Source organism: Triturus cristatus, chromosome 3_1 (genome assembly GCF_964204655.1).
Source record: "Triturus cristatus chromosome 3_1, aTriCri1.1, whole genome shotgun sequence".
Taxonomy (NCBI): domain Eukaryota; kingdom Metazoa; phylum Chordata; class Amphibia; order Caudata; family Salamandridae; genus Triturus; species Triturus cristatus.
Genome location: NC_140583.1, coordinates 994,555,561 through 994,583,463, shown reverse-complemented (window position 1 = coordinate 994,583,463; position 27,903 = coordinate 994,555,561). Strand labels below are relative to the sequence as shown.

Genomic DNA, 27,903 nt, shown 5'->3' with positions numbered 1-27,903 from the left:
TGGCTGAAGAGGGGTGAAACCCCGAAACCGGTCCTAGGATGCTTGTTTCCAGTCCAGTAAGGACCTGGCTTGGCAGTTCGGGCTGGACTGTTCCCATGAGGCACAGAGTCAAGACTGATTTGCATATGGTTGGGTTCAAACTGGAATGGCATGGTGAGCAAAAAAAATGATGGATTTAGGCCCAGATCTCTGTACTGGGGTGAATGTATGACATTGTTCTGCATTCTATCCATCAATTGTTGTTTTTGCATATAGGAGGCATCACCATAAAATGGAGCGAGCGGTGGATCAAAATGCAAACCCCATGGGGGTATGTACTATAACTGCCAAGGAAGCGGTGATTGCCCCATGATGACGCAAACCCGTGTACTGGTGCCGGTGCATGATGTGTTTCCTGGAGGAAAGCCAGTTGGATAGCGTGTCTAGACAGATAGGCCAAAACTTGACGACCCTTCCTGGGGTTCGAAAGCCCTCTCACATTCCAAGATATGCATTTTTTAAGCGCAAACCAGCGTTGCGCACACCTGGAGAGGTCATGTAGGCAGGGCTCTGTCGTTCATGATATTGTGCAAATATATAAGAACTATATGGTCAGCATAGTAGGGAAACATTACTCTGTGCCAAACTTGAACAAAAATACTAATACCTAGGAACATTTTACCCATCACCCCTGACTCACATTGGATGCGTAAAAAAAAGCACCCGGTGAATCCCATTAGATATCTAGAACAAGCATTAAAAATGCAATAGGTCTCGCCTTTTATTAAGTTAAAGCCATTTGCTTTGCTATACAATACCATTAGCAAAGCAAATGGCTTTAACTTAATCAAAGGCGAGACCTATTGCATTTTCAATGCTTGGGCACACAAAAATGGGCAAGCAGAGCACATTGTGTAATACCAAGTGTAAGGGAGGTGTAACGTTCAATGCGAATACTGACCAAATCCACCTATATGTCGATCCCTTCAGGAAAGGTGCGTAACTACAAACCTAAAGATAGGTGACCACCACCCAATAAAACATTGAGATCAGCCTTATGTACTGGTGTGTAATGTATAACCAAGAAATGGGTGACCACCACCCACTAGGACACTGGGAACTCCCTCATGTAAGGGGTACCCAGGCTAACCTAAGAAAATGGGCAACTCCAGCGCATAATGCAATCCCAAAAATAAGGAATGTGTACCAACCAATGTAGTATAAATGTAAAGTATGAAATATAATTAAGATTCCACACAACAACATTATGTATGCTGAGCATGCAGATAGCAAATATGGCAAAGCGCCAAACAAATGCAGAATAACTTTTGAACAGGAAACACTATAAGCACGGCAAGATTGTAGAATACCAGAAGAAATGAGCGATTTAGACAGATTAAATTCTCAAGGCATGTCATAAAAGATTTTTAATAAACTTGAAACGTACCAACTTTATGGGAACCATACACCACGTTATTTTGCGCACCCCCAATATCCGATCCCCAGTGTTTACTTATAAAATAAATAATGCCCTTCTGTGAGCTTTCAACTCCCAAACAGCTTCAATGAGGTTTGCTTTCCAGAGCACCCGTCTGGCGTCATGCGACAAGTTTGACAGCTGGAATATTTGTGGAAAGACACGGCCTTGGAGACCACCCAGTGATACAAAAAAGTGATGCATGCCATGCTTGAATGAGTCTCGGCCACTGATGTTGAAGACTGGGACAGAAGTGTGACAGGGTGCTTAGGCATGGGAGCCATATTTGTTGTGCCACAGGCTCAGGGCAAGCAGGAGTGGATTAAATGTAGTCAAACTTCCCAACCACCGCTAGTGTGTTAATTCTCTGTCTGACGAGCAAACAGATGCACCTGCCTGGGGCATGTCGGTCAGCGAAAATAACGCACCTACACTGTACGTTTTCAGTGATCACGGCCCTTTTGAATACAGAAGAGAAAGGTAGCATCCTCCTAAATGGGATGTATGACGTTACAACGCACACTATTACAACGCATGCACTTACAACGCATTTTTTACAACGCATAATCCATTACAACGCATGACATTACAACGCATGACACTACAACGCATTTTTTAAAAATACCTTTACAACGCACTACCATTACAACGCATACTACCTTTACAACGCATACCATTACAACGCATAATATTAAATTACATTTAAGGTAAGTATTAGATAGTATAGGGGTAAAAATTACTATTCTAACTCCAGGGGGTGCAACAGTAGGGTAAGTGTTGGATAGTGTAGGGGTAAAAATTACTATTCTAACTCCAGGGGGTGCAACAGTAGGGTAAGTGTTGGATAGTGTAGGGGTAAAAATTACTATTCTAACTCCAGGGGGTGCAACAGTAGGGTAAGTGTTGGATAGTGTAGGGGTAAAAATTACTATTCTAACTCCAGGGGGTGCAACAGTAGGGTAAGTGTTGGATAGTGTAGGGGTAAAAATTACTATTCTAACTCCAGGGGGTGCATCAGTAGGGTAAGTGTTGGATAGTATAGGGGTAAAAATTACTATTCTAACTCCAGGGGGTGCATCAGTAGGGAAAGTGTTGGATAGTATAGGGGTAAAAATTACTATTCTAACTCCAGGGGGTGCATCAGTAGGGAAAGTGTTGGATAGTATAGGGGTAAAAATTACTATTCTAACTCCAGGGGGTGCATCAGTAGGGTAAGTGTTGGATAGTATAGGGGTAAAAATTACTATTCTAACTCCAGGGGGTGCAACAGTAGGGTAAGTGTTGGATAGTGTAGGGGTAAAAATTACTATTCTAACTCCAGGGGGTGCATCAGTAGGGAAAGTGTTGGATAGTATAGGGGTAAAAATTACTATTCTAACTCCAGGGGGTGCATCAGTAGGGTAAGTGTTGGATAGTATAGGGGTAAAAATTACTAATCTAACTCCAGGGGGTGCATCAGTAGGGTAAGTGTTGGATAGTATAGTGTAATATTATGCGTTGTAATGGTATGCGTTGTAATGGTAGTATGCGTTGTAATGGAATGCGTTGTAAAGGTAGTTTTTAAAAATGCGTTGTAGTGTCATGCGTTGTAATATCATGCGTTGTAATGGATTATGCGTTGTAAAAAATGCGTTGTAATGGTAGTGCGTTGTAAAAGTTGCGTTGTAAAGGTTGTTCCCCTCCTAAATGTGCTCCAGGCTCTCTAAAGTACACAGTAACACACTGCAGAATTCATGCATTCATATATAGGTAATAAATACATCATTACATGAAAAACTGTATAACATTAATAATTTCTAAAACAAGACACAGATAGACAGAAAAATTCCCCCACAACAGTTGAATTGACATGCCACGTCACATCCAGGTCGAAGGTGTGTTACTGACTGCTGTGGGCTCCGTGCAAGCTCAGACCGCCGAACTGAAAACTCCTGAAAGGCGGAGACAGTCACCCACAACTAAAATGTACCTCCTCTGAAAAAATTCCTGTTTGAAGTTTGTACTTGAAAGCATGGAGGAGAAGTATGATCATTGCAACCGCATATTTCATGGCTTTCCGAACGAGCTCTGAAACAGGCTGGACAAAACAAGACTCTCCGCAGCCCCTGAGCTTCTGTGCTGCCTCCAACCTCAAGATGGCGGCACGCAGTTGTGACGCTTGCTGGGTGGCTCAAGTTGCGTCCATTCTGGAAAGCGTCCGACATCAACTAGGGAACTGCAGAGAAAGGGCATCGTCACAGAAGATCCCTGAGCTGCTCCATGCATGAGGTAAGGTACATGCGCCATGTACACGCGCCGCGAGCACACCATGACCTAAGGCATGCACGCAATGTTTTAAAAGCCAATAACCGTCGTGCCAAATGCTTGTTGCTTTAACGGTTGAAAAAAAAAACAACTGAAAATAGCCTTGCAGACATGTACGGGATGTAAAGTATTCACGAGTGACCCCTCACATGTCCTCAAGCTGAGACAGCACATAGTTAACCGTTCGCCTGAAAGCAAAAACAAGCGCTTGCCATGACGTATTTGCTCAGCTTTTTCTGCCGTCCCACTTAGACGGCCTCGCCTGGTAAAAGGTTTCTTGTCTTTATGGGGCCATGTGTTTGGCCCCATAAAGATAAGAAACCTTTTGCGACAAACGTAATTCAGGCGAGCCCGTCCAAGTGGGAAGGCTCAAAAAGCCGAGCAAATACGTCATGCACAGCTCTGTTCCAATGGCTGGCCACCGTTTACCATAAACGGTGACGCCAGCCAATACAGAAAATACCCGTAAACGTTAAATCTCGCCAGCGAGACTGCGCATGCGCGCAGCCTACGCCAGGCGAGACCTAAATAGGAAAAGAGGAGGGAAGAAGGAAGAAAAGGAATAAGGTAGGAAACCTTCCTGGGGGGGCTAGGAAACACTCCATGGGAGCCGTCTGTGAAAGGTAAACAGGATAGGTAAATGCAGTTCCGCTTCATGAAACAGTTATGTGACTGAGAAAGTTCGGGTTGGTGTACGCAGTAATAATATGCTCACAACTCACAGATTATGCCAATTGTTCCATCAGTATTGCGGCTGCTGCACATGGGTTATCCCTGCGCTCCGCTAAAGGGGGCATCCTCAGTAATACAAAAATAAAAAGGTCACTAACCGGTTACAGTCTGCTGGGAGCCGGCGTCCCTGTCCCCTCCAAGCTTATGAAGTCTATTTGCATTTTGCTGTTTCCAGAATTTCGTAGCGTCATCAGGGATGTTGAAGATGTGAGCTTTGCTACCAATTTGGATGCAGAGGCGTGCCGGGCACAACATTGCATATTTAATATTCGCCTTTTGTAGGGTATGCTTGATGCCGTATAATTGCATCGCACCTCTTGCACCATTGGTGTAAAGTTCGGAAAGATAGCTATGGCTGACCCCTGATGTGTGAGTGAGCCACGCTCCCGGGCGAATGTCCGCACCACTTCACGGTCTTGATTGTTGAGGAATCTGGCTATTAGTAGTCTCGGAGCCGCTCCTGGCGCCGGGCGAGCCCCCAATGTCCGATGTGTTCTCTCCACCGCAAATGTACCTGTAAAGACATCCCTGCCAAAAATATCCACAAGGATGGTTTCTACAAATTTAGCCATGGGGCCGGTATTTGTGGATTCGGCTACACTTGCAATGCGAATATTATTGCGGCATGCCTCTAAATCCTCTGCCTTGGCTGCCAATGTTTTAAGCAGGTTCTCGGTTATCTCCGGTCTCTTATGGACGCTGGGTTGTGCATTCGTCAAGGCGGAAATTCCTTGCTTGGCCTCACCAATGCGGGTATATTGGGTCTCCAGGCGCCTGTTGATGTCATCTAATAGGGTGGTGAGGGTATCCAGGCGAGCGTCAATGGCCTTAAAACCGGCTTTCAGATCAGCCATGATTGCGGCAGTGCCCTCCAATTGCTGCGGTTCTGTGCCCGTGGTGCCCTCAGTCTCCCCGCATCGGGGGGTTCTCCCAGCATCAAAGTTCAGCTGGCACTGTTTGGGGTCAGTGCATCCCATCATGCCCGGTCACATGTGGTAAGGCGTGTTAAATACCAGAGCTGGAGATCCCCAGCGATATAGTGCCTCCACGAGCTTTGCTGGCGCCATCTTCATGCATCTGAATAGAGAAACTGTTCCCAGGGCCCACGCCGTTGTCCATTAGATCAGAGGGAGGGGGTCCCCTCCGTCGACATATTTACCCAGCAGCATAGTGCGCAGGGTCGCAACGGTAGCGCCAGGTATTTCAGAGGGAGGAGGTGCAGGGGGGCTCACCAGGGAAGAGGTGTGGCGCAGCGGCCAGGGCGACTGACGCCGGACGCTGGGGATCACGGTTCGATCCCCGGCACCAGCAGCAGGCCAGCCCCACACCATGTGACTCTGGGCAATAGCTCGCTTAATCTTCCCGATGGCGCCCATTGTAAAGCTGTGCGCTTTACAAATACTGGATTTACATTTACATTTTACATTTTTGTGAGCTATATATGTTTTTATATGCAGCAGTTATTTGCGGGGCCCTCCTACCGCATTAGTAGAGGCAGTCGTGAAAGGTCGGAGCACTCTCACTCTGCGGCTGCCCTGGCGCCCGCAGGGTGCCCTAAAAGGGTGGGCCTCTAATGCCAGCAAGGCACCAGCCCACCCCCCTTCTTCTAGGGCACCCCTCGGAGAGGAGTCCCCCCACTCTGTCAGCCAATGGCTGCGGCGCGCAGGGCGCGTCACTTCTTGGGCGCGAGGAACGGGGGGTTATATAGGATAGGCCTCCCCCACCCTCTGACCTTCCTCTTTTCGCGCCCTGGACACGCTGTCTGCATGTCGTCCACTGGTTCCGCGTCGTGTTGTATCAGAGACAGCGTCGGGGTTTTGCGGGTGAGCTGTTCTTCCTACTTCTTTGCGACTGCCCATACTAGACAGGGTGACCTTAGGGGATTTGCATGCCCTCAGGTTGGTTGCCATGCTGGAGGGACGTGCCCTCGCCTCCATGGGCATGGATTGCAGGGAATGCACAGGGCGGCTAGTGGGCGTACCAGTCACAACTGCAGGCCTCCACCTCCCCCTGGTGCTTTGGCTCGGCCACGCTGGAGGATTGCTGGGTTGCGGGTCCTGTGGCTGGGGGTGCAGCATGGGGTCGCGCCGTGACGGGGGCAGGAGTGTTATGGACCGGGTGTGATTAGGATCGTCATGGTCAGGGCGGCCGGCGTTGTAGGCTGTAGAATAAGGTGCGTGCCTTGGTGCCTGCTGAATCATCCTGCGATTCTTCCTGAAAATAAGTTGTATGTTTATTGTTGCTTTTGGTGGGAATAGCTATTAAGTGGAAAGCGGCAAGGGAAAAGTGAGGGGGAGTGGCGATTTGGCCACAAATATCGGTATGGGCTTTTTAAGTCATGAACCCCGTAAGTGCGGCAAACAGTATGTGTAATGTTTTGGAATGCAGCGATGCGCTCCGCGGTGCCGTGAGGTACGAAGGGATTTCCCTGCTGTGGTCCGTTCGATCGAATAAGGGAGCGAGGTTGGGGGATACAGAGCAGCACGGCTGGTCGAGTCTTAAGGAGTAATGGTGGGCACTGCATCACAGTTTCCTCGAAGCAGGCATTAGTAGGCAGAAACGGGTTACGGGCTGCTGCGGCCCACGAGTGCGTAGGTATGCGGGTGCTCCCCTTATATCTTTCACCACTAGTGCTCATTTGGAGGACGGTTCATATTATGTCCAGGGACCTGGTTGCGGGACGTGGACAGGGGTCCGCGACAGTTAAGAAGGTGCAGGGAATTAAGTGGCAGTTGTGGATCAAAGATGGCGGCCGCTGCGCACCCATTCCATAGGTGAATGGCTGGGGCCGACAGGGCACCGGAATTCCTGCACAGTCATGGCCAGCGGACCTGGATCTTGAACAGTCAAGGGGTAGGTTGCTGGGCGATGGTTGCGGGTACTACATTACCACGATGGTGGCAGTAGGGCCAAGTGCACTTAATGTTGTAGGGACAGGAAGGAGCCAGGTCCGTTATAAGCTATCCTTCCTGTGTGCCTGAAGTGCGGGCAATTCAACGGACATCCTGCAGTGGCTATTGTGATGGATTGTAGCATCTGTTGTTTGCCGCACGATTGAGGCACGGCGCGTGGTTGGTGGGGTCCAGAGCATCATATCCTTGCGGCGTCCCGATGGCTAGCAAGAGTGTCAGGTTTAAGGTACAACCGAACATGCTGCGGTCGGTAGTTACAATGGTCGCTAGCAGGAGCACCTGGGTATAGGTACCACTGAGCATGCTGCACTCTGCAAGAGCAAGGGTCGCAGCCTCACTCGTTTGCAAAGTGTGGAGGCTTGCTGTGGTGCCCCTGCGCACGTTTTAAATATTTTGCAATTTGTATGTAGGCGTTTGACTGTTCTGATACAGTCAGCGTTGGCAGCGTTTCCTGAGGTTGTCTGCAGCATCGGGTCTGCTGGATTCTTCAATGGCGGCCGCCCCTCGCGGGAGGTGTAACTGCGGGTGGTTGTTGGCAGGGCTGAGTGTGAATGGCCGATGCATCGATGATCGCAAGCACTTCCTGTTTGCGGTCAGCCCTGGGTGCATTCGCTGCGGGTGCTTGTTATATACACAGTCCTGGTTAACCTGCTACTAGTTAAACTAGGATATTTAAGCCTTCCACCCTGAATGCGTCTGACCTCGGAAGCTAAGCAGGGCACATCGAGGCCTTCGCTGCATTGTCTGTCGAGAATGATGTTTAGGGCAGTGCAGCTACATTGTCATGGTATCGGCGGCATTAACTGAAAGCTTTTCAATATCATACACAAGCCCAGTGCTGCGCATTTACCTCAGGCAACCAACTACCTGTTACAAAGCCAAGAAGCCTGACATGTGCAGGTTGTCGTTTTGGCTTTATCAATATACCTGAAATGCAAGGGCAGAAACAGCATCACACTTGTCGTGCGACTCAACTGCTAAGCAAAGAATTTTGCTTGCACAGGTTAGCCATACCCCTCGTTACGGAGGAGAGAAAGTTTTGCGGTAACTGCTTCCGAGGGGCTTTTTGATGCTTAGTTATCGTATCACAGCAAATGTTATGGGTGGCTGGGGAAACACAGACGTGCCTGAGGTTGCCGGGGGGCACATTGATTGATTAACACCTTCTCTCTGTTGGCAATGCACAGCCTTCTTCAGGATGCGTAGGGGGCTCTGGCGCATTACACGGCAATTTGTGGGTTTGAGGTGAGGAGTGCCTACTCGTGCACAACAGCACATGCGGTAGTAGTAGCAGCTGCCCTTGGTAGAAACTTATCTGGGGGCCCCTGTTTGGAACAGTGTTGTATTTGATACAGTCCAGCTTTCATGCCCACTCTGGGAAAGTTACTGACAGTGCACGGACACACTCTTCCAATTTCTAATGAGTTGCATTCAATATTCAGGGATGGTGACGTGTTTTCAACACGGCAACACAGCAGCAGCTAACTATTATTACAGAAATAATAGGCCACTCCACCACTTAGCATATAGGAGGTTCTGTTTGATCATAAGAAAACCCTTTAGTGATGTTGTAAGTGTGGAACACATGGCCCATTCAGCGCATGGGGAAGCTTTGCAGGTAGGCATACCGGGGTCGGTAATTGGAGTGCTGTGGGTTGGTAGTGAGACCATTGATGTTAGTTTTGCTCCCACAGGTTGAGAGGATTAAAAAGAAATTAGTTCTTGGTTGGCACCAATTGGATAAGGGACTGTGTGCTTTGCAAGCACATGGAGTTGGCTAACCGGCGGGTGGCTAACATACAATCTAGGGACCATTCACAAATGTGGGCAATTCCAAAGGTGGTCTAAGCAGCCTTATGCATCATAGGTTAAAGCATTCAAGAGGGCTATTAAGGGATCATTTTGGACATGCTCTGGTATCCTAAACGTGTTGTTTGTCTCATGACTTCAGCATTGCGAGTATAAACTCCTGAGGAGTTACCTGGGTCACTGGTCTTCAGTTAATTAGCTTTCATGGCTGCAGTTCCAGAGTTTTCATTTTCTGTTCAGGGATAGCTCTTCACCAGCCAAGGTCACATGAACGCAGATTATGCGTAGGCAGGGAAAGAAAGCACCTTATTTGAAGTTTCCTTGTATAGCAAGAGCCTTTGCAGCGCGGGGAGCTGCTACAGTGTTATGCCTTCTTTAAGTCACCTGGCATTCTGTTAATGATTATCGAGTTACAGATAGAAGGGACAGGTTGTCTAGTATTGGTTAAATCTCTACAATGCCCCAGACAAACTGCCTCCATGGTTTCGTCTGGCTATGGCTGGGTTTCACACACACTACTGGCTTTGCAGGGGGGTATGGTTGATTTCCGTTGATGGGTGGTGTTGCTTAGTGTAATGGTCTCACTTGCGCTTGCTATTCATTGAAGGCGCTGTTCAGGGGTGGATCCTTCAGCAGTGCCTTGGTGAGTAACTTGCACAGGGGGTTGGGTTTGTGGTGCCTTTCCTTTGGAATCGGGATGTTCGGTGTAACCTCGGTGTCCTGTTTGGCACCTGGGTGGTGTGCACCGTGATAAGACTGTTTCGTATTATTGCATTGAGCGAAGATTTCGCTGCTTGGCCGACAAGGTCCTTTGGCCACCAGGAGTTATGCATGTGGCCCTTATCCATGTCTTATTGATGCATGTGCTACTGTTGACAAAGGGTAAAATGGTTGTCGGTTTTGGCTGGAGCTCGGCAAGTATGGTTTCATCTTTCTTTCCTAACACTTGTGCGTTATCGGCCTAGAACCCAAGTATAATTCACGGGGCTCTGCTCACACCAAAGTGGGCCAAGATCACACAAAGCACAGGGGGAGAGTGCGGTGTCAGCCGTATATGGGAATTATAAGAAATATGCCAGAGGTAGAGTATATGACATCACAGACTTGATCAGTGATATTATCATGGTTCATCCCTGTCCCAAGATAGACATATGTTACGGACAGGATCTGTTTTGGCAAAGGATAGTTTGTTGTCTCCGCTTGTGCCTCTCTCGCAGTACAACAAGGTCAATTTTGTCTCCAACGCGGGGATTTTGTGCCACTATTCCGTTTCCAAAGGGCTCCCGCTTTCCGCTTTCGGCACCTAGTTTACATGCAGGTAACCTGTCTGGCTGTTGTAGAAGTTGATTAGTGTAATGGTCCCATTTGCGGTTGAGCTTGCTATTCATCGAAGGGAGACATTTAATGAATGTTCAACACGTTAAGGTGACAGTCCCACCAGTTCAGAATGGAAGCATTCTCAATATGCTACGCAGGGAAGCCAGAATTTTGGCTTCAGCTATCTTATACAACTAACAAGCATTGTTAAAGCCAAGGGTACTGGCGTGTAGTAAGGTACTGTGGTTTGTGGTATATATCCGGAGGCAATGTCAAGAGCCGCAAAATAACAGTCTGCCTTGCCACCGGTTAACAGCCCAATGGTGGGAAAGTATAATTTTACACTTACACAATTAATTTCAACGCATAGAGAGGCACTGCGAAATACTGGGACTGCATTGCGCAATTGGCTATGAGGGCCTTCAAGGGGAACATCTGCGGGCACCATATGGAATCAGGTACCATGTACACTGGGTGGGCAGTCCCCTGCAGTCAAGGGCAGGTATCAGGTAGCTTCAGTAAGACATATTCACCCGCGCGTTAACCAGGGCTGCAGGCGGTCGGTGGTAGTTGGCAGCTAACAAGTGTGCTGTGGCGCGGAAAAGTTTGATAAACTCTGCGTTAGTGCCAATCGGCGACAGGGTATTTTCGACCTTTTGGCGTCCCAAAATCCAGGAAAGGGTAGGTATTTGCACACAACTTTTCCACTGGCCGCAGACTTGTCTGCTCCCCCTGGGTTATCCTTCTGCGGGCTAGAACCAGACAATAGAAGGGGCATCTTTTGGGATTGTGGTCCCTAACACATTGATAGTCGAGTGCTGGGGTAGATGTACCCTGTAAGGCAGGGTCACCACTGGGGTTGTCCTCAAGTTCTGGGGTCAAAGTGGGTTGGAGCATTAAGTCTTCAGTCCTGGGGTAGCATCAAGCAACCCCTCAATCCAAGTAAAGGCAGTTAGGATAGATAAGTATGAGTGAGGGAATAACATACACTGGCTAGCAGCGTCATCGTGCCCCAGAGGCATGCACGCTTTACAAATACACAAAGCTGCAACCAGAAGGGTGCCAAGTGGCATAACGAGTGAACATGTTTAAGAGGTGTGTCTCTGGCGTTACAGCTGGGTGGAGCCAGTCCCACTTAGAGGTACGCCCGGGGGATAATGGTGTGCTCCTTTAGATCCCCATGACCTAGGTGGTGTGTGGCATCTCCCACATCTAAGGTTAGGCACCAGATTACAGACAGTGCGCCCTGTATTGAATCAGCAGATTCTCTAAGCGGGTATTCCTAGGGGCCTTCCCAGAGGCAGCTGAGCGGTCGAAATTCCTATAGAATAGGGGATGCAGGGCAAGTGCTGGGGTGCAGCCGTGCTCAATGTTCATACGCCGTTAGGGACATCCATGTGCGCATTGATTTAGTAAGTAAAGGGACGGTGCCAAGGTTAAGTATAATACTTCCCGCCCTAATAGCCTAGCTGGTTAGCAGGGGTAGGAACGGTCTCCTAACAAGTGAGTGCTGTCCCAGAGATCGGAGACACATGTGTCCAGTCACCACGGTGCCAGAAGGTCGGCATCCAGTGTGATCAGCATATAGGTGGGGCATCGTGAGCCAGGGTGTCTGAAACTGTCCCGCCCTGTGCGGGACGGGGCTGAGTCATGTGACGCAGTGGAACTTTGCGGCGTGAGGTAATTAGTGCTTGGCACAACTTCACAGGCATAGGGCGTTTGTTTCATCAGACACCAGCTGATCCAAGCTAACGTCTAGGGCTATTGGGATATAGATGGGGCATCGATAACCAGGAGGGATGTTCTTTCATCTAGATTTGCAGGAGCCTCTAGACAGTAGATCTAGCGGGCAAGACTATAGCTATTTTGGTGGGGGGCTCTGGCGGCAACGGTGGCCGCCTCCAGAGCTGTGGCGGAGTTACAGGGAGATCTGGAAGCAAATGGGTACCGAAGGGTACCTCTGCACGGCACCATAGGGGGTGCCAGAGCCCAGGAGCCTCATGGGAGGTTCCTGGAAAACCGTGTCGCTGCCCCGTTAGTCCTTCGGGCGGTTGTGGGCCTGAACAACTGGGGGCTTGCCTTGCTACGCTCCGCCCTGAAAGGGGCATGAGTAATAAGGGACCGTGATCCGGGAAGAGGATCACCGAAGGGGCAGCACAGACAAAGTGTAAAAGAAAACCAAGGTTTACTTTCACATCTGTCCCTCTCTGCCCCAACGGAGGAAAAGAAGTGTACTTAATGTTAGGCAATGTGGGGCCAGTGGTTGCAGAGGAAGGGGAGATGCTTTCCCTTTCTAGTACTGAACTACATGAGAAGATTGCTGAAGTAGTTGCTGCTTCTTTAGGGCCTGCTGAACACCTTCTTTTGAATATAAAGAATAAGATCCAGATGCTTTACCTGAAGGAAAGTTAGAGCAAGGAGGTTAACTTCAGAGGTTTTAACATATCAGAGAATTACTGGGCTTTCAGGAACCTGCAATAAAAAAATTATTGGAATGGGAATGTCCCCTGCATTAGGTGCAGTCGTGTTTCCCTGCTGTTAGTGCCCAACTCCATGCATCTGGTTTCCTGGTTTTAGAGCTTGACCCTAGCGTCACACAAATCTAGTATGTGCAAGGAGGTCTAGGATGTGTCATTTGAATCAGAGGTGTGCACCAGTGTGCCCTCGTTTACAGGCAGGCGACTACTGTCACTGTCATAGATTTATCATATAGAATGGTGATAGCAACGTAGCATGTTTTATGAATCCATAGTTGAGAGTGGACTTCTTTATCTGTGTCACTGTAGTGGAGGCCTACTGTCCAACTAGTTTAAAGTTCAGCTTCTATGCACTTTCTCAGTTCCAGTGGAGTAGCAAGGGGGAGGGGCGAGGGGCAGTCTGTCCCAGGCGGCACACATTTTGGGGGCAGCAGTCTCCCCGCCCCCACTCTTACCTGCGGCTGCCATGGGGCGGCAAGCTCAAGAATTGCCAGCAAGCACTCCCCGCTCTTACCTCTTACTTGCGGACGCCAGGCGGCAAAAGCAGGGACCGCCACGGTTGACAAAAGGTCTTGCTACGTCCTAGCACTGACATACATATGTTTATGTGTCTGTGCGTGTAGCCTCTGTGGTATATGCATGGCATATGTATGAATGAGCCAGATTATTAGAGGGCTTTGGGATTCCTTTTGGATACCCCGGGCCTCACCTTTTCACAAACAAGCTGTGAGATTATTTTCCCAGACAGTGGATGTTTATTGCTGATATTCCTAAAGCTTGTGAGGGGAGACATAGGAACTCAAGTGAAGGGAGTGGAGACAGGGCTTCTTTAAAAATCCGATTATGCCTTTTGTTTTGCAAGAAGTTGCTGATTTAGTCTTCCTGAATACTGCAATTGTGTTTCATAGTAGGATTGAGGGATGGCACTGCAGTTGTGAGGAGCCTTTATGTGGGGCCTGACCTTTAGTATTTCACTGATGAACTCCTCCAGTTGGCTGATGAAAGCCATGTACAGAAACCTCATACATCTTTGTGCTTCTCTTACTTGCAAGGAGAAACGCGTTAAATTGGTTCTGAAGCCACAAATATCGGATACACATATTCTGTCTGATGTTGGTGTATGGAAGTGAGCCCTTGCTGTGCCACTTGTTCCAGTTCCAAGTTCTGTGTGGTCAAGAAAAAAGAGTGCTCCGCAGAGTACTTAGTGGACTGCTGTTCAACCAGAGCTGCCTGATAGTCAGCTGCCCAGAGATGAGAGGACATCACCTAGGCTGGGGTCTCTTGCTCGAAGAGTTGTGTACCTGTCCTGAAGTCCCTAGAATCCTGCCTGCTGAGACAGGAAAGGAGCTGCCAATCCTGCTGATGGAATATCTCTCCAGGAGGAGCTGGGTGCAGCATACCCTACGTGTGGGGTCACCCAGAAGAGAAGAACTCCATTTTGGTTTCTCAACCACAATTGCCAAGGCACAGTCAGACCTGTGATAACATATCAGAAGTAATGCGTTTGTGTGTGGCTACATTAGCCAACAATTAACCCCTTCAGTGCCACGCCCTTTCCCCCTCCTGTGCCGGGCGTTGCATTAGTGGGTGGGGTTCATGACGAGATAGTCTCGTCATGGTCACAGCGCAACCGTGCTCCATGACGAGACTATCTCGTCATGGGCACAGAAGAGGTTAATCCGCCTGCTCGTGACTGCATCTCTCCAGAGTAACCATCCTGTGAGTGGCTACATCTCCCCAGAGAAGTCAGCCAGTACTTGCCAGTATCTGCTGGCCAGTGCAGGGCTACATCACCTGCGTCGAGGACAGCCAAATGAAGATACACCTGTGCTCATCGCTGAGACCACCAAATGCTGAAATATCCATCGGAGGTCCAATCAGGACCTCGATGGCCCAGGACTGCTGACTCCATGCCTGCAAGGTGCCCTGCCAGAGAGCAGGCCCAGGCGACATAGCCAGGAGCATGAAGGAAGACGCCAGCTCTCAGGAGACAGGGGGCGAATGCACAGGGGAGAGAGAACCAAACGGCTATACCAATTCAATGAGGATTGACCAATCAAGGGTGGTGTCTTGTGCTGGGTTAATAGCATACCAACTGTAGTAACTTAAATGGATTGCCTACAATCTGGTACTTTTTATGTCATAAGGTAGAGTAAGTGACACTCGCAGAGAAAATAAGAAAGCATACAAATGTATCAGTATTTATTAAGCAATATTTATTAACCAGCAAGAACATCAATGAAATAAAGAATTGGTAAAAATAATGTCTCTCTCACTCTCCTTTGTCGGTTGGTTGTTTGCAGCTGGAAGCCTTGCACCACGTTAATTCTGACAAACCTGTGAGCACCGAATGGCAGTGCAGGTGACACAATTCGTAGGTGCACATTTGGATTGTGTCAAGTTTTAAACAAATGCGCACAAAGCCCACTTTTATAGGAACAAGCCTGCAATTTCCATTCGAGAACCTTCCAGCCCTTTGCTGTAGTTTTCAAAGGATCACAAGTCTGTGTTTGTGTTTGCCAAGAACCACTTTCTCAACCTCTCTCGGGGTGGTGGGGCTGGTGATTGCCCTGTCCAGGACTTTGGGAATTCTGCAAATATAGACACGTTTGGTTCTGTATTCTCCGAGAAACGTCAACCTCCATCTTGTGTGTAGCTCCGGTTTAGAGAACTGCCAGAGGCCTTCATTCCCGCTGCAAGTGTTAAAGCCATATCTCTGTTCAGCTGAGCTTTGTCCTGCTGCTCTTTTCTCATTCCCGGATAATGGCAATGACTTCTTCAAGTACTGATAACCATTTATGATCTAAACCTTGCATATTCCATTGAGATGTGTTCCTAGAAACTAATTTACACTAAATCTAGTGCTGCTCCTTACTCCTAGGAGCTGTCCCTACTTCTGTGGGCTATGATAACACTGGTACACCACATAAGAGTAAAACCGGAGCTAGAGCAGTAGACTGAGCTCAATATCTTCAGGGGTTTTTTACCGGCACCTGAGTCATAATCAGGGTAATATCTCTTACCCCAAAGACATAGGGGAGAACCAAATTTGGATGACGGGGGGAGAGGGGAGAGGGGGGTGGGGGACATAGCAGATAGACGTTCAGCTCTGCAAGGACACCAAAGTGCATTATTTCACAATGATGTGTAGTGCTTTATTCTAGCGTGCATTAATGTACTTTTCTTTTCCTTAAAGTTAAGTACCAGAGCTGATCATTAATTTATTGTGCTGTCTGGTGTATGAGCTCAAGAACCCCCCCACACTACCTCCCTGAAAAGCGGAAAGGTTTGCACGTGGTCCAGTTTGCAGAGCAATAGTAGGAGGGACCCTGGGACAACAGAGGAAAATGACCTCAACCTCCACAGTTAAGACCAGGTAGCTCCTGCTTATCCCATGTTCCTCGGAATGGGATCTGGCAAAGATGCAGATGGTTTCTATGCCCAATGTGAGCATACTGCCACAGATTATTATTCTGTGCATAAGATGAACTTTGATGGAGAAGTTCCTCAAGCGCCAAATGTTAATTGTATTCTGACTTGCATGTTTTTGCCATTTTCATTACCCTCAGAAGACACCTGCTTGCCAGATTTTAAGAATAAAATAGTAGAAGAAGCACATACGCTTTTTCTTGCAGCTTCAGATATTGCCTTACAAGCTGAAACTTATGCTGCATTTGTGGTTCAGACCTTGTTGAAGGATTCCAGGCTCACTTTGACTGTTTATGAAAGGGAAATAATCCAGGTCCCTTATTAGTCACCATGGGACTGTTAACACTTTTTATATATTACATGATCTTCAATCTTTTTTGGTACCAGCAGGCGCTTCAATGGTGGCTCAACATCATCTTTGGCTTAAGCTTTGGAACCAAGAGAATTGCTTTTCTGGAGCCAAAGTAGTTTGTTCTTAATATTAATGAATTTGCCTAGAAATCTGCAGAGGAACATATGAGTTTGCAGCCCTTAGAACAACTCCTCTTTGCTCAAATACCTTGGTGGCTTGAATGGTTCCACAACAAGTGCAAGAAGGTAATCGTTCCTCTAGAGGCAGAGCCTGTGGAGCTCTGCCCTCTTTCAAATCCCAGTCTAACTCATAGCCATACCAAGGCCAGCCTCCAAAATCTGTATTTCCTTCTGCAACTCTAGTTGTAAAAGATAATCAACTTTAAACAAAGGTTGCATTCCTCTAGTAAAGGACCGTTGGGTTCTAAATGTGTCAAACATGATTATTCTATATGCAAAGAAATGGCCTGAAACACACCCAACAGTGGAGCCCTCTATTGACCAGCACCTAAGCTGCTATCCCTTCTATATTTATATCCCTATGTGGTTACTAGGGGTATGTGTGCACGCTGAATCGCACCCACTGATACAATGCAAGTCCAAACGGACCTAACAGTTTTAAAATAAAAGCACAGGTGCACCACACATCGAAAAGACGGGAAGGATAATAATACAATTCATTCCCCACATCAAAATTATTCAAAAAAAAGTTCATTTTTATTCAAAGATTTACAGTAGTTGTCTCATTTTCAAAACACAAAATTGTAAATACAATTTGATCTTGACAACACAGCCGACGCGTTTCGTCCTTGAAGCGGACTTCTTCAGGGCTGTTTGAACACAAACACATAAATATTCATAAAAATACATATAAAAATACAAATTCAACCCAAGACATTACATGCTACAAATTCCTTATGTGCAATTATTTGTAATTTTCATTACATCAATGTCATCTTATTATAGGCTACACAGCCTATTTGCGAAACAATGAGTATATTCATTCAGTGTAATGTTATTCCTAACAGTCATTGATATCTAAATTCCAAAGTTAAAGCGAATCAAAAGAAAGGGAATTCATGTATAAGCTAAGCGCGGGGGTTGGGAGAGAAAGACATGTTCAGTATAACCCCAAGCTGGCTACTTTAATTAATTTATCAAGTAACCTCAAAACATCAAAAAAACAACAAATGAAAACGGAGAAATGAAAACAGAAAGGGTAACAAAATTATAAGCATAATATTATTAGTTATACAAGAGAAACTCAATCTCGCTTACATGATTATTCTATAGCATTCCGTTACCCTCTCGACATACCACTCTTCAAGACCACACCTCTCATCATCAGCCTCATGAATGTCAGGTCTTGGGCAAGGAGGATGGACAAGGAGGTAATATCTGGATTATTTACTAGTAACTTTACTTACTTCATGTCAATGTTATCCTCATCACGGTCCTACCGTACTACCCTCCAACCCCAATTCTATTTTCCGTGAATACCATGAACTGGGATGTTGCTTCTGACTTTTTTGTATGGGGCTGTGAGAAAGTGGGTTGTTGGTTTAAGGGATGCGATTCCTTCTCATGCAACAGCCACAATCCTTTTTAGGGTGAACTACAAAAAGTCACTAAATCAACCTGTGCCTAAAACCTCGGTAGCTTGACACAAATGCAGTCAGGCTTAACTTTAGACACAATGTATAAAGTATTTATGCAGCACATGAACAATAATAATGTGAAAACCCAACATAAGTAAAATTCCACACCAATTTTGAAAAATAGAGTAAATTGTAATAAATTATTTGACACCAAAATTACAAAAACTAAAAAGGCTAACAGCAGAAGGTACCACTCGCAGGTATCTGAATGTGCTAAACAGGAGGGAAAGTCACAAGTTCAGGCCGCTAGCAATAGAGCATGGGTCGGATACAGGGACCAGATTAGTCCAGTGGAAATATCAGCTTCCCAAGATCTGGTGCACATTTTCCAGTTTGTAATAGAGGAGGCCGCGAGGAGCAGGGAGAGTGTTGCGGATGGTCGTCAAGGTAGCACAAAGAGCACACCTGGCATCATGGCTGTAGCGTGAAGATGCTGTTGAGCATCTCAGATTGTCTTTGCTGGAGCTTCACATTGGCGGTCACTATTGGTTGTCAATGCTGTAGCGCAAAGTGCAGATCTCATGTTGATGGTCGTTGCTGGTAGTCGCTGTAGTGCGAACAGTCGAGTCCACCAAAGCTTTGATTTGCCGATTGTCGGGGGCCGCGAGATCTCAGTGAGAATGGGCCCATTTGTGGTCGTGAAAAGCCCAAAATGTCAGAATTTCTTCTGAGGACTGCACTCTGATTCAACCAAGGGCCCTAGACCCAGGGGGATGCCTCTTGGAGATCAAGGACTCACTCTTGCAGAGGCCAGCAGGACTCGGGTAGGTCCAGTTGCAGTTCCAGGCAAGTCCAGTTGCAGCAGGTAAGCTGGGCATATGCAGGGAGGCCTCTGGAGCTTGTTATGTCCATGTAGCTCTGAACAGGAGGTCATTCAGCTGACCCTTGGAGTCAGTTCAGTTAGGGAGTAGGTCCAGTCTTCCTTCTCAGACAGAAGGGCAGACCTCAATCAGCAGGGTAGTCCTCCCCCAGCAGGGCAATCCTTTTTCTGTAGTTTCCACAGGTCCGGGAGTGTACTAAAGAGTTTGAGTGTCCAATATTTATTCCTGGTGCCAGCTTTTAAGTGTTAGGAACATTTAGACTTTCCCCACATCTGGTTCTGGAATTGTCGTCATCCCTGCCCTGGTCCTAGGATATCAAGAGTCAGAAAAAGAGTTTGAAGTTCTTTGTGTACATATTGAGGCAGCTCCTTTGAAGTACAGGTGTGGTAGATGACAGTTCCCAATGTTATCCTATGCAGGAGGTAGGCCTTGCAATAATGAAAAACAAATATAAGAGTTTTTCACTACCAGGGCATGTAAAATGTAGAAAAACATGTCCAACATTTTAACTACAATGCTTTCTGCCCCATGGGCTATTTAGGGCCTTACCTAGGAGTGATTTATAGGTATTCAGCCGCGGTCCGTGCAGGTAACAGCGGTGGGGCCGTATAAAGGGAGATTCCGAGGGACGATGCAGAGGGAAAATTATTTATTTAATTTTCCCTCTGCATCGTTCCTCGGAATCCCCCATTACACTGCCCCACTACTGTTACCTGTACGGACCGTGGCTGCAGGTATTAAAAAGGAAGTGTTAGTACTGTCAAACTTTATTTTGCTAAGTCATAAAAGTATTTTAATACTACACACAAGCTGCAATGGCAGTCTTGAGACATGTTTAACAAGGCTAATGAAATGGGTGGCACCATAAGTCCTTTAGGCCCACTAGTAGCATTTAATTTACAGGTCCTGGGTACATGTACTACCATTTTTAATAGTGACTTACAAGTAAATTAAATGTGTCAATTGGTTGTAAGTCCATTTTATAATGTTTAGAGGAGTGAGCGCTAGCACTTTAGCACTGGTTAGTAGTGGCAAAGTGTGCAGAGTCCTAAGACCCACAAAAACAAATTCAGCAAAACAGGGGGGGTTAAAGAAAAAAGGTTTTGGGTGACCCTGCAGACGGGGCCAATTTCAACAGTGGTGATTCCTGGAAGGTAAGAGGTAGACATTCAGGGAGGAAGGGCTATGTCACCAAAGTTTTTTAAAAAAATGGGAGTCAAGAGTTTTTTAGGATACAAATCTTTCCTGCCTTTAAGCTCCCCTTCTCCCCAAATATATCTTCTTGTCTCAGGGAGACTGAATTTCATGGTTGGTATGAGCAAGGCATTGATTCAGTAATAAATAATTAACCATAAATAATCTAGATATTCTCACTTACATTTCGTCCTGACTTGACCTTCGCTTCCTAAGCCCTGAGCCAAGCACCCTGCCTGCTTTCCACCTATTTCAATTAGGCTGTCCCACTTCTCTTAAACCAACTTCTTTCCACTCATATTCATTGTTGCTCTCTTTTTTGTCTTCCATACAATCTGTCTTCTTGCTTTTGTGAATCTACACGTAAACCCTGATAAAAACAGAAGTTTCTTCCTGGGAGGGTAGAGGGGTTTTTTTTGGGGGGGGGGGGGCAATATAGGATACTGCCTCACTGAATTAATCAACCACGCCAAAGGTATCCCATTTTGCCATATAAATGGATCTAGATGGGAAAAAACGTTCAGGATCCAGGATAGGTTATTCTTTTAGACGTTTATCCACTCAGTTAGCGCCACGCTTCATCATCAGGTCTCACCCTGGTCCCTATAAACCAGAGTGGGCTCAACCATATTTCAGGGAGCACTTGTGATATTTACTACCAGGGTCATTAGGGATAAAATTACCTTTGGGTCACTCAGGTATCCCTTTATTTGGGAGTGTCTATGGTATATTAAAAACAAGGCGGGGTGTTTCTGTAAAATGATGTCCTTATAAGGTGTAAGAACATAACTTTCCAGAAACACTCCATTTATACCACAAAATGGGGTCTAGTACTTAGGTTGCAGAACACCGTTGGTGTTACAGTTTCCTTGCTGTTCTATACATATGATTTTAAGACCATTTCCCTTCTTACATGATCAAATTAATATTTCTATGTGTCCCATGTGCACCCAATACTTTGTGTCTTTCTGTCCTGCCATTCATTCCCACCTTCAATCTTTCGCTTTGTATGCTTCCAAAGCAAACCACTCTCTACTGCTGCCCTTGTCAGAGTCTATTATCTGTCTGCTGCTTTCCTGGACAACTTCCTGCTGGTATTATTTCTGTCTACTTTTTCCTTCTTCCTGTTTTCATAGATGCAAATTTTGATTAGGTAAAAAATGTGCTCTGTTTTATAATTAAGTAACCGTTCTAATGTCTTTATTTACTATTGATTTTGTCATCTATAAAGTGTTTTCAATAAACAAACGTACTAGAATGACATGCAGCGGTTTATTGACAACAGTTTGTTAATGGCCTAAAATGTATAATTAAACACACAGATTAGAATGGCAGCTTCATTTGCTTGAAAGGTGGGGAAGAGCTCACCAGATTTGGTTCACCCAATCAAGGAAAGGTGCCAAAAAGAGGGGGCTCCATGACCATACCTCTGGAATCATCTAGTGCTGGCCCAGGTTGAAAGTGACAGTGTCCTTGAACTCCTGTGGATAGTTGGAAGACTGAGAAGCCCAGTGACTGCTCCACCTTGGGTGGGGGCTGCATCCTTCGGTACTCTGGTCTCCAGATGCAGGGTAAACCCCTTTGAAGCAGTTGAAGTACTGCATCGGCTGTAACCCTAACAGCTGTTGGTTAATGGGCTTGGGTGGTTGTTTGTCTGTGGAATATCAATGCTTAATTTGACTATATTGACTCATCCTGACCTTCTGCCACCTTTGATCATTGATCTTGCTCTCAGTTCTTTATATCCTGCTTATTTACTTATGTTTATCCCAGTTTACCTAGCTCCTAGCTGCTCAGCCAGTGTGAGTGTTCTGAGTGGAATGTTGGTGTGACAGAGATGCATGGGTGCGTTGGGTGCCTGTGTGAGTGAGGTGTAACGGTTGAAGATGGGCTGAGCAGCAGGCAGGCTGCTCCTGGCGGGGCTGTAGTATATGGATTACCAGGCTGAGGGACTGATGTACATGATTACCATCCTGTTGTACAGATCTATCATCCTGCAACTTGATCTTAATAAAGGAACTTATAAAATACAATTCGGCTACGTTTGGTAAGATACAACACAGTTGATACTGCTATGCTGCATTAAAGCTTCCAAGGTACAACCAAAGAGAAATTAAAGAACACTGTTTCATAACACGACAGCTGATCCTTCTATATTGCCTCTGCCGCACATAACAACTGTGTTGTTTCTCTCTTTTAATTGCAGGGGGGAGGATGAAGAAGGTAAGGAACAAATTTTGCTTTATGGATATGCAGTCTCTAGTGCTAAGATTTCAGTGTTGGCGTCACTAACGTGGAGCTCAATGAGCAGAGATGGGGTGCGCCATCTTTTACTTCAGAATCACCCGCCACATATAGCGAGGACACCCCATAATCCCACCCGGATTGACCTGAACTGATCAGGCTTTGGCTGAGTGTGTTTTGCTCAGAGGGAGCATCCTCCCACTGCAGCATCTTCTCATTGGGTTCTAGAAAATCTTAAAATAGAATACTTGCGCCTGTCTTCAACAAAAGAAGCATATACATGCCCAGCGTTCCTTCTTATAAGACTATATGCCCCTTTTTACATTTTGCACTTTATGTCTTAAGCATTTTTAGGGCAGTTGCATATTTGAAATGAGAGATTAGGACCTCGCAGATGTATAGCATTCAGAAAACTCTCCTTTGTAGATCCTGACCGTTGTACCCTAGTCTTGGTCAAATCAATACTGATTGGATTCACTGCCTCTCCGAAACAGTATTTTACTCCTGGGTTTTACATAAAAATGCCAAATCGCATTAGCATTTACATTTTGGAGCGCTCAACGTTGACAGGTCTGAACAGTTGTGGCCCACAAAAAACAACACAAATCTACACAAAGTCTTGTAAAATGATTTACTCTCCAGACAAAAAGTGTTCTGCGCTGGCACAGTGCACTTTCCTTAGCGCAAAAACACCTTTGTGGTGCTTTGCATGGGGTGGATCGGCGGAAAAACAACATAGTTTTTCAGGCAAAGCCCAATCTTCTAAAATAGCGAGAGCGGGACTTGGGTCTAACTAACTCTTCATTGCACAGGTGTTAATAATGGAAATGTGTTTATTCTAAAAACCCACGCACTGCTTGTGAACTGCACTGCACTGCACATATCCAGTGGACGCGATCCCGGTGAGTTTATCTAGGCTTAGGAGAGTCTACCAGTAGGCTATGCTTCCTGCACATATCCCATGCTAAACAGCACACACTCATCTCCACACCAAGGTGCGAGGCCATACTTTGTGCAAGGCACTCCGTTTATACACCAGCATAGGGAATAACACCAGCAGCAGGCCACTCTTAGCGGATATGGCCCTGCTCTGTCTTCCCCTGTGCAACATAATGCAGCAAATGTGTGGCTCCGCTGCACTGCGTGAACATGTAGTAACCCTGGCTCCCTGTATGTTGGAGCTGATAGAGCTTGACTGTGTAGGCTACAACTGCATCACCCACCCCTTGTGGATGGCAAAGACACCTGCCATGGAAACAGCTGAAACATCACCAAACAGTTTTTCCACCAAAAGCTTTTCCAATGTCTTCTACAACATGCCCAAAGTCTTGTTGGGGTGGGGGGGGGGGGGGGGGTCACTTAGGTTGGACTATTAGCATTCTGTGGCAGGTTATTTGACGACTTTAGCAGACGTCCCGTTTACCAGATAGGTAGCAATTTATTGTTTCTGGCTTTGCTATGGTTTGGTGAGGGATGTGTAAGCCAAACAAGGGCCGCCCAGCAAACCGGTGACTGTAGCAGCAAAGTGCCCAGTGAGGTGTAGACCTAGCAGCAGGGAGAACCCAGGAAGCTGAAGCACCAGGAAGCTGCTATTGAGGGAGGTCCATTGGAGGCAGGAAGGCCATTTAAGTCGTCCTGGTTGGGAGGCCCCAGTACGACAACATGTGGGAGGCAGGCTCCTGAACTCGAAAAGAAGAGCAGGAGGCGGTTTCTGGGGAATCATCACCGACAACGCATCAGCAGGCTCAGCGCCGCCTTGCCTACAGCAGAGCCTAATGAACTCATATTTGTCAATTAGCCCACTGAGCCCACATTAGCAGGAAGGTCCAAGCAGTGATGATTACTGGGTGCTTGGTATGAGGAATGCGTGGTAAATGAGGCCCTTTGAGGCTGCAGTAGTAGCCAGAGTGTGGTGCCGCTGTGCTAGTCCAGGCACAGTGAGGCCTGTCAGTGGGATGGGCCACTACGGATGGATCAGAGGAAGTCAGACCGAGGATCCATGTACGGAAAGAGCCAGTGAGACACCGACAGCAGGGTGGCTTGATGCACTAGTATGATCATATAAGGAAGAGGTCTCAAAGAATGGAAAAGGGTGAGACCACATGTCTGCGTCTATAGGATGGTCAAGCGAGAGTGGGTCCGTAGGCGGTCTAGTTGGACCCTATGAGTGCAAAGGTTCAGTGAGGTCACCTTAGCAGGAAGACTCTTTCCGGCTAAGTCACCAGGAAGCTGAAATTAGGCCTTTTCAGCCGGAATGCTTATTTAGGGCATATGTACTGGAAGGCCGGTTGACAGAGTAGCAGGAGCAGCTCTTCAATAGAAAGGATATTTGGGAAGGCCAAGTGATGCTCTAGCAACATACATGCAGCTGAGGCTGAATTAGTACGAACACTCAGGGAGGTTGAAGGAGGTACAAAGCCGCGAAACAGTATCGAGTACAGCTTTCAGTGTGGTTAAATCACATCCGCATCCAAGCTCAGAAAGGTCTCAAGTGGTTGGAGAGCAGAGAGGCTGCATAAGCAGCCATGCCCAGGGAGCTGGAGAAGCACCTGGACAGCAAGTACGAAGACCAAACGAGCATGTTGCAGAAAGGTCCGAGGAACCCACATCAAAGGGAAGGCCCCGTTTGGGTGCAGCTGAAGAAGAGCCCAGTGACTTTGTATCCACATGATGGACAGATGAGGCTGTTTCAAGCATGCCACGTGAGAACAGCAAAGACACAGGGAGGCTGCATCAGCCTTGAGGCCCAAGGACACTATCCAAAAACCAAAGGAAATGATGGACGGAGTGTTGAACAATGCAAGTACTCACCCCCCGTCAACTGATCTGGGTTTAATCCATCACTGTTCTTTAGCCCACTCTGCCACCCCAGTTCAGACATGGCCATATGCAAATCAGTCTGACCCTGTGCCTCATGGGAACAGTCCAGCCCGAACTGCCAAGCCATGTCTTCCCTGGACCGGAAACAAGCTTCCTAGGACCGGTTTCTGGCATTTCAGCCGTCTTCAGCCAGGCTTGCTTGAATCCAGTGGCAAAGTGAGCAAGGGACTCACGTCTGAGCATACCCTGCCAACTTATGGCGAACAAAGCAAAAACCAAAGGAAATGATGGACGGAGTGTTGAACAATGCAAGCACTCACCCCCAGTCAACTGATCTGGGTTTAATCCATCACTGTTCTTTAGCCCACTCTGCCACCCCAGTTCAGACACTATCAGCAGAAAGTCACAGGAGGCTCCATCAGCAGGTAGGACGAGAGAAGGTGGGTGAAGGGGAATGAGAGGAGGTCTGTCTCATCGGGAGGGCCAGTGCAGCTGTATCACTAGGGGCGTGGGGCGTGAAGTCTGATACGTGCACTCATACTAACAAGCGCCTGTTTAATATATCACTGTTTCACCCCGAGGAGGAGAACAAGGAGAAGAAATGACCGTAGAAGAAGAAAAACTAGAAGAAACAGCAGCAGAGGAAGAAGAGACTGGTGAAGCTCACATGCAAGGTATTTTAGTCTTCTAATAATCCCTTTACTCGGACTGTGCACAGGGACAGTGGATGTCACATATCGAGTACCGAATCAGATTAGAAATCAAAAATGTAGTTATATATTTGGATGAAGTCGAGCTGCTAAGCGATCTTATTAATTTATTTAGCCGTTTTGAATCTAGCGCAATCCTTGGCTTTAAGGGTGTGGAGGTATGCCTACAAATAAACGATTTAAAAAAATATGTTTCGACTTTAGTAGGACATTAAAGCAAAACAGACGCTCCATGTTGCCGCTGTTCTTTGAGTATGTTTGAATTAAAGCTTATTTCAGGAAATGATGAAACCTGTGTGTTAAGGTGCTCCCTGAAAGAGAGTGAACTCTTTTGCTATGTCAGAGGGAGTTGCGGGTGAAATTGGTGGTCTTAGAAGGATTGTTTAGAGCAGATGTTATTCTGAGTTTTGGAACCTGGGTTGTAAAGTTTTTCTTCTGTTTAGGCTTCCCTTACCGAACAAGTATAAGAGTTAAGTATGACTTTATTAACTCTGGGTGTATGTAAATTGCATAGATTGCTATCTCGTAACTCAGCAAATGTACATCAAAATTATGCGAGAGTTTGCAGAATTGTGTAACCATGTATTTATTGCTATTTGGTTTTAGTGCAAAATGCATCCTTGTCTCTAAAATGAACCCAAGGATACATTTGCACTAAGAAAATAGAAGTAAATGCAACAAAAGAGTAGCAGCCAGCAGCCACTCGTGCTCTGTTCCTGTGCTCTTAGTTGGGCATTTTTGCCCAAAATTACACGAACAGGAGTAATCACGTAGTTTTCTGTAATTTCACGTTACAAAAAAACGTGAAATTACTCAGATTATTCCGGTGTAAGTAAAATTTAACTGAGAATTATTATAAACCAGACAGTAGAGTTTGAAGTGACCCCTCGCCAACATGAGGAGCCAAATGGCGATTTGTAGACAATCATTTTTGCCTGAGCCTGTTTGCTGAGTGCTTCACATCTTTGAGTGGTGCAATAGAGACCTGGGGAGCTCCTGCAGAATGGCCCTATCAAAATGTAGTCTTAAAATAACCGAGGCATTAACAGCGGTTTATAGCTGGTCATTGAGAAATATTTGGCATATTTTCATGAGGGTGTACACATCGACAGTTGCCACTTTTGCCTTCTTGTTTATGTGTGGGATTATACTGAGCCAACGAAGTACCAAGAGCTCAAGGGATTTTACTAGTGCAGAGAATGAGGAGGAGAATCTACCAAATGTTGGCCTGAGGGCGTGGCATGGAGGAGTTCCATTTTTAAGGGTTTTATCATGAGGACGTTCCTTTTCTTCCCTAAGCAGGTTCCCAGGGTAGTGATTTCCTCAGTAGTTAAGTTTGTAGAAACAGTTGCATTCAATCTGCATACTGGTGAATAGTGACACCTGAATCCTGGCCCTGAGGCTGCATGCTCAGAGTGAAAAGGACAGGAACTAATGAAGACTATGTTAAAAAAACCACATAACCCTTAAACTGTGTCCACTGTGTAGCCCCAATTCTCACATTTGGTATCTTTTGGTGAGGAAAGAGGTAGACCATCCCAGGTCTGTCCTTGAAATCCCATTTGCTGTTGCAGTGTCTGAATTAGTCTGGCACCATCAACCATTTCAAAAGCCTTCAATAAGTCCAATAACCTAAATAAACAGGCGACACCTTGATCTAACACGTAAT

The 27,903-nt window shown here is 46.5% G+C and overlaps 1 protein-coding gene across 3 annotated transcripts in view; it reads left to right on the top strand.

Moving 5' to 3' along the window:
• Positions 1–27,903, top strand: part of LOC146861373 (troponin T, cardiac muscle-like) — a 195,709-nt gene that overhangs the window by 60,144 nt on the left and 107,662 nt on the right. For all 3 annotated transcript variants that reach the window (XM_085645676.1, XM_085645675.1, XM_085645674.1), the window contains exons 3-4: positions 22,667–22,683; positions 26,106–26,198. In XM_085645676.1, coding sequence (XP_085501802.1) covers positions 22,667–22,683; positions 26,106–26,198 — 110 coding nt within the window. The remainder of the gene's footprint in view (positions 1–22,666; positions 22,684–26,105; positions 26,199–27,903) is intronic.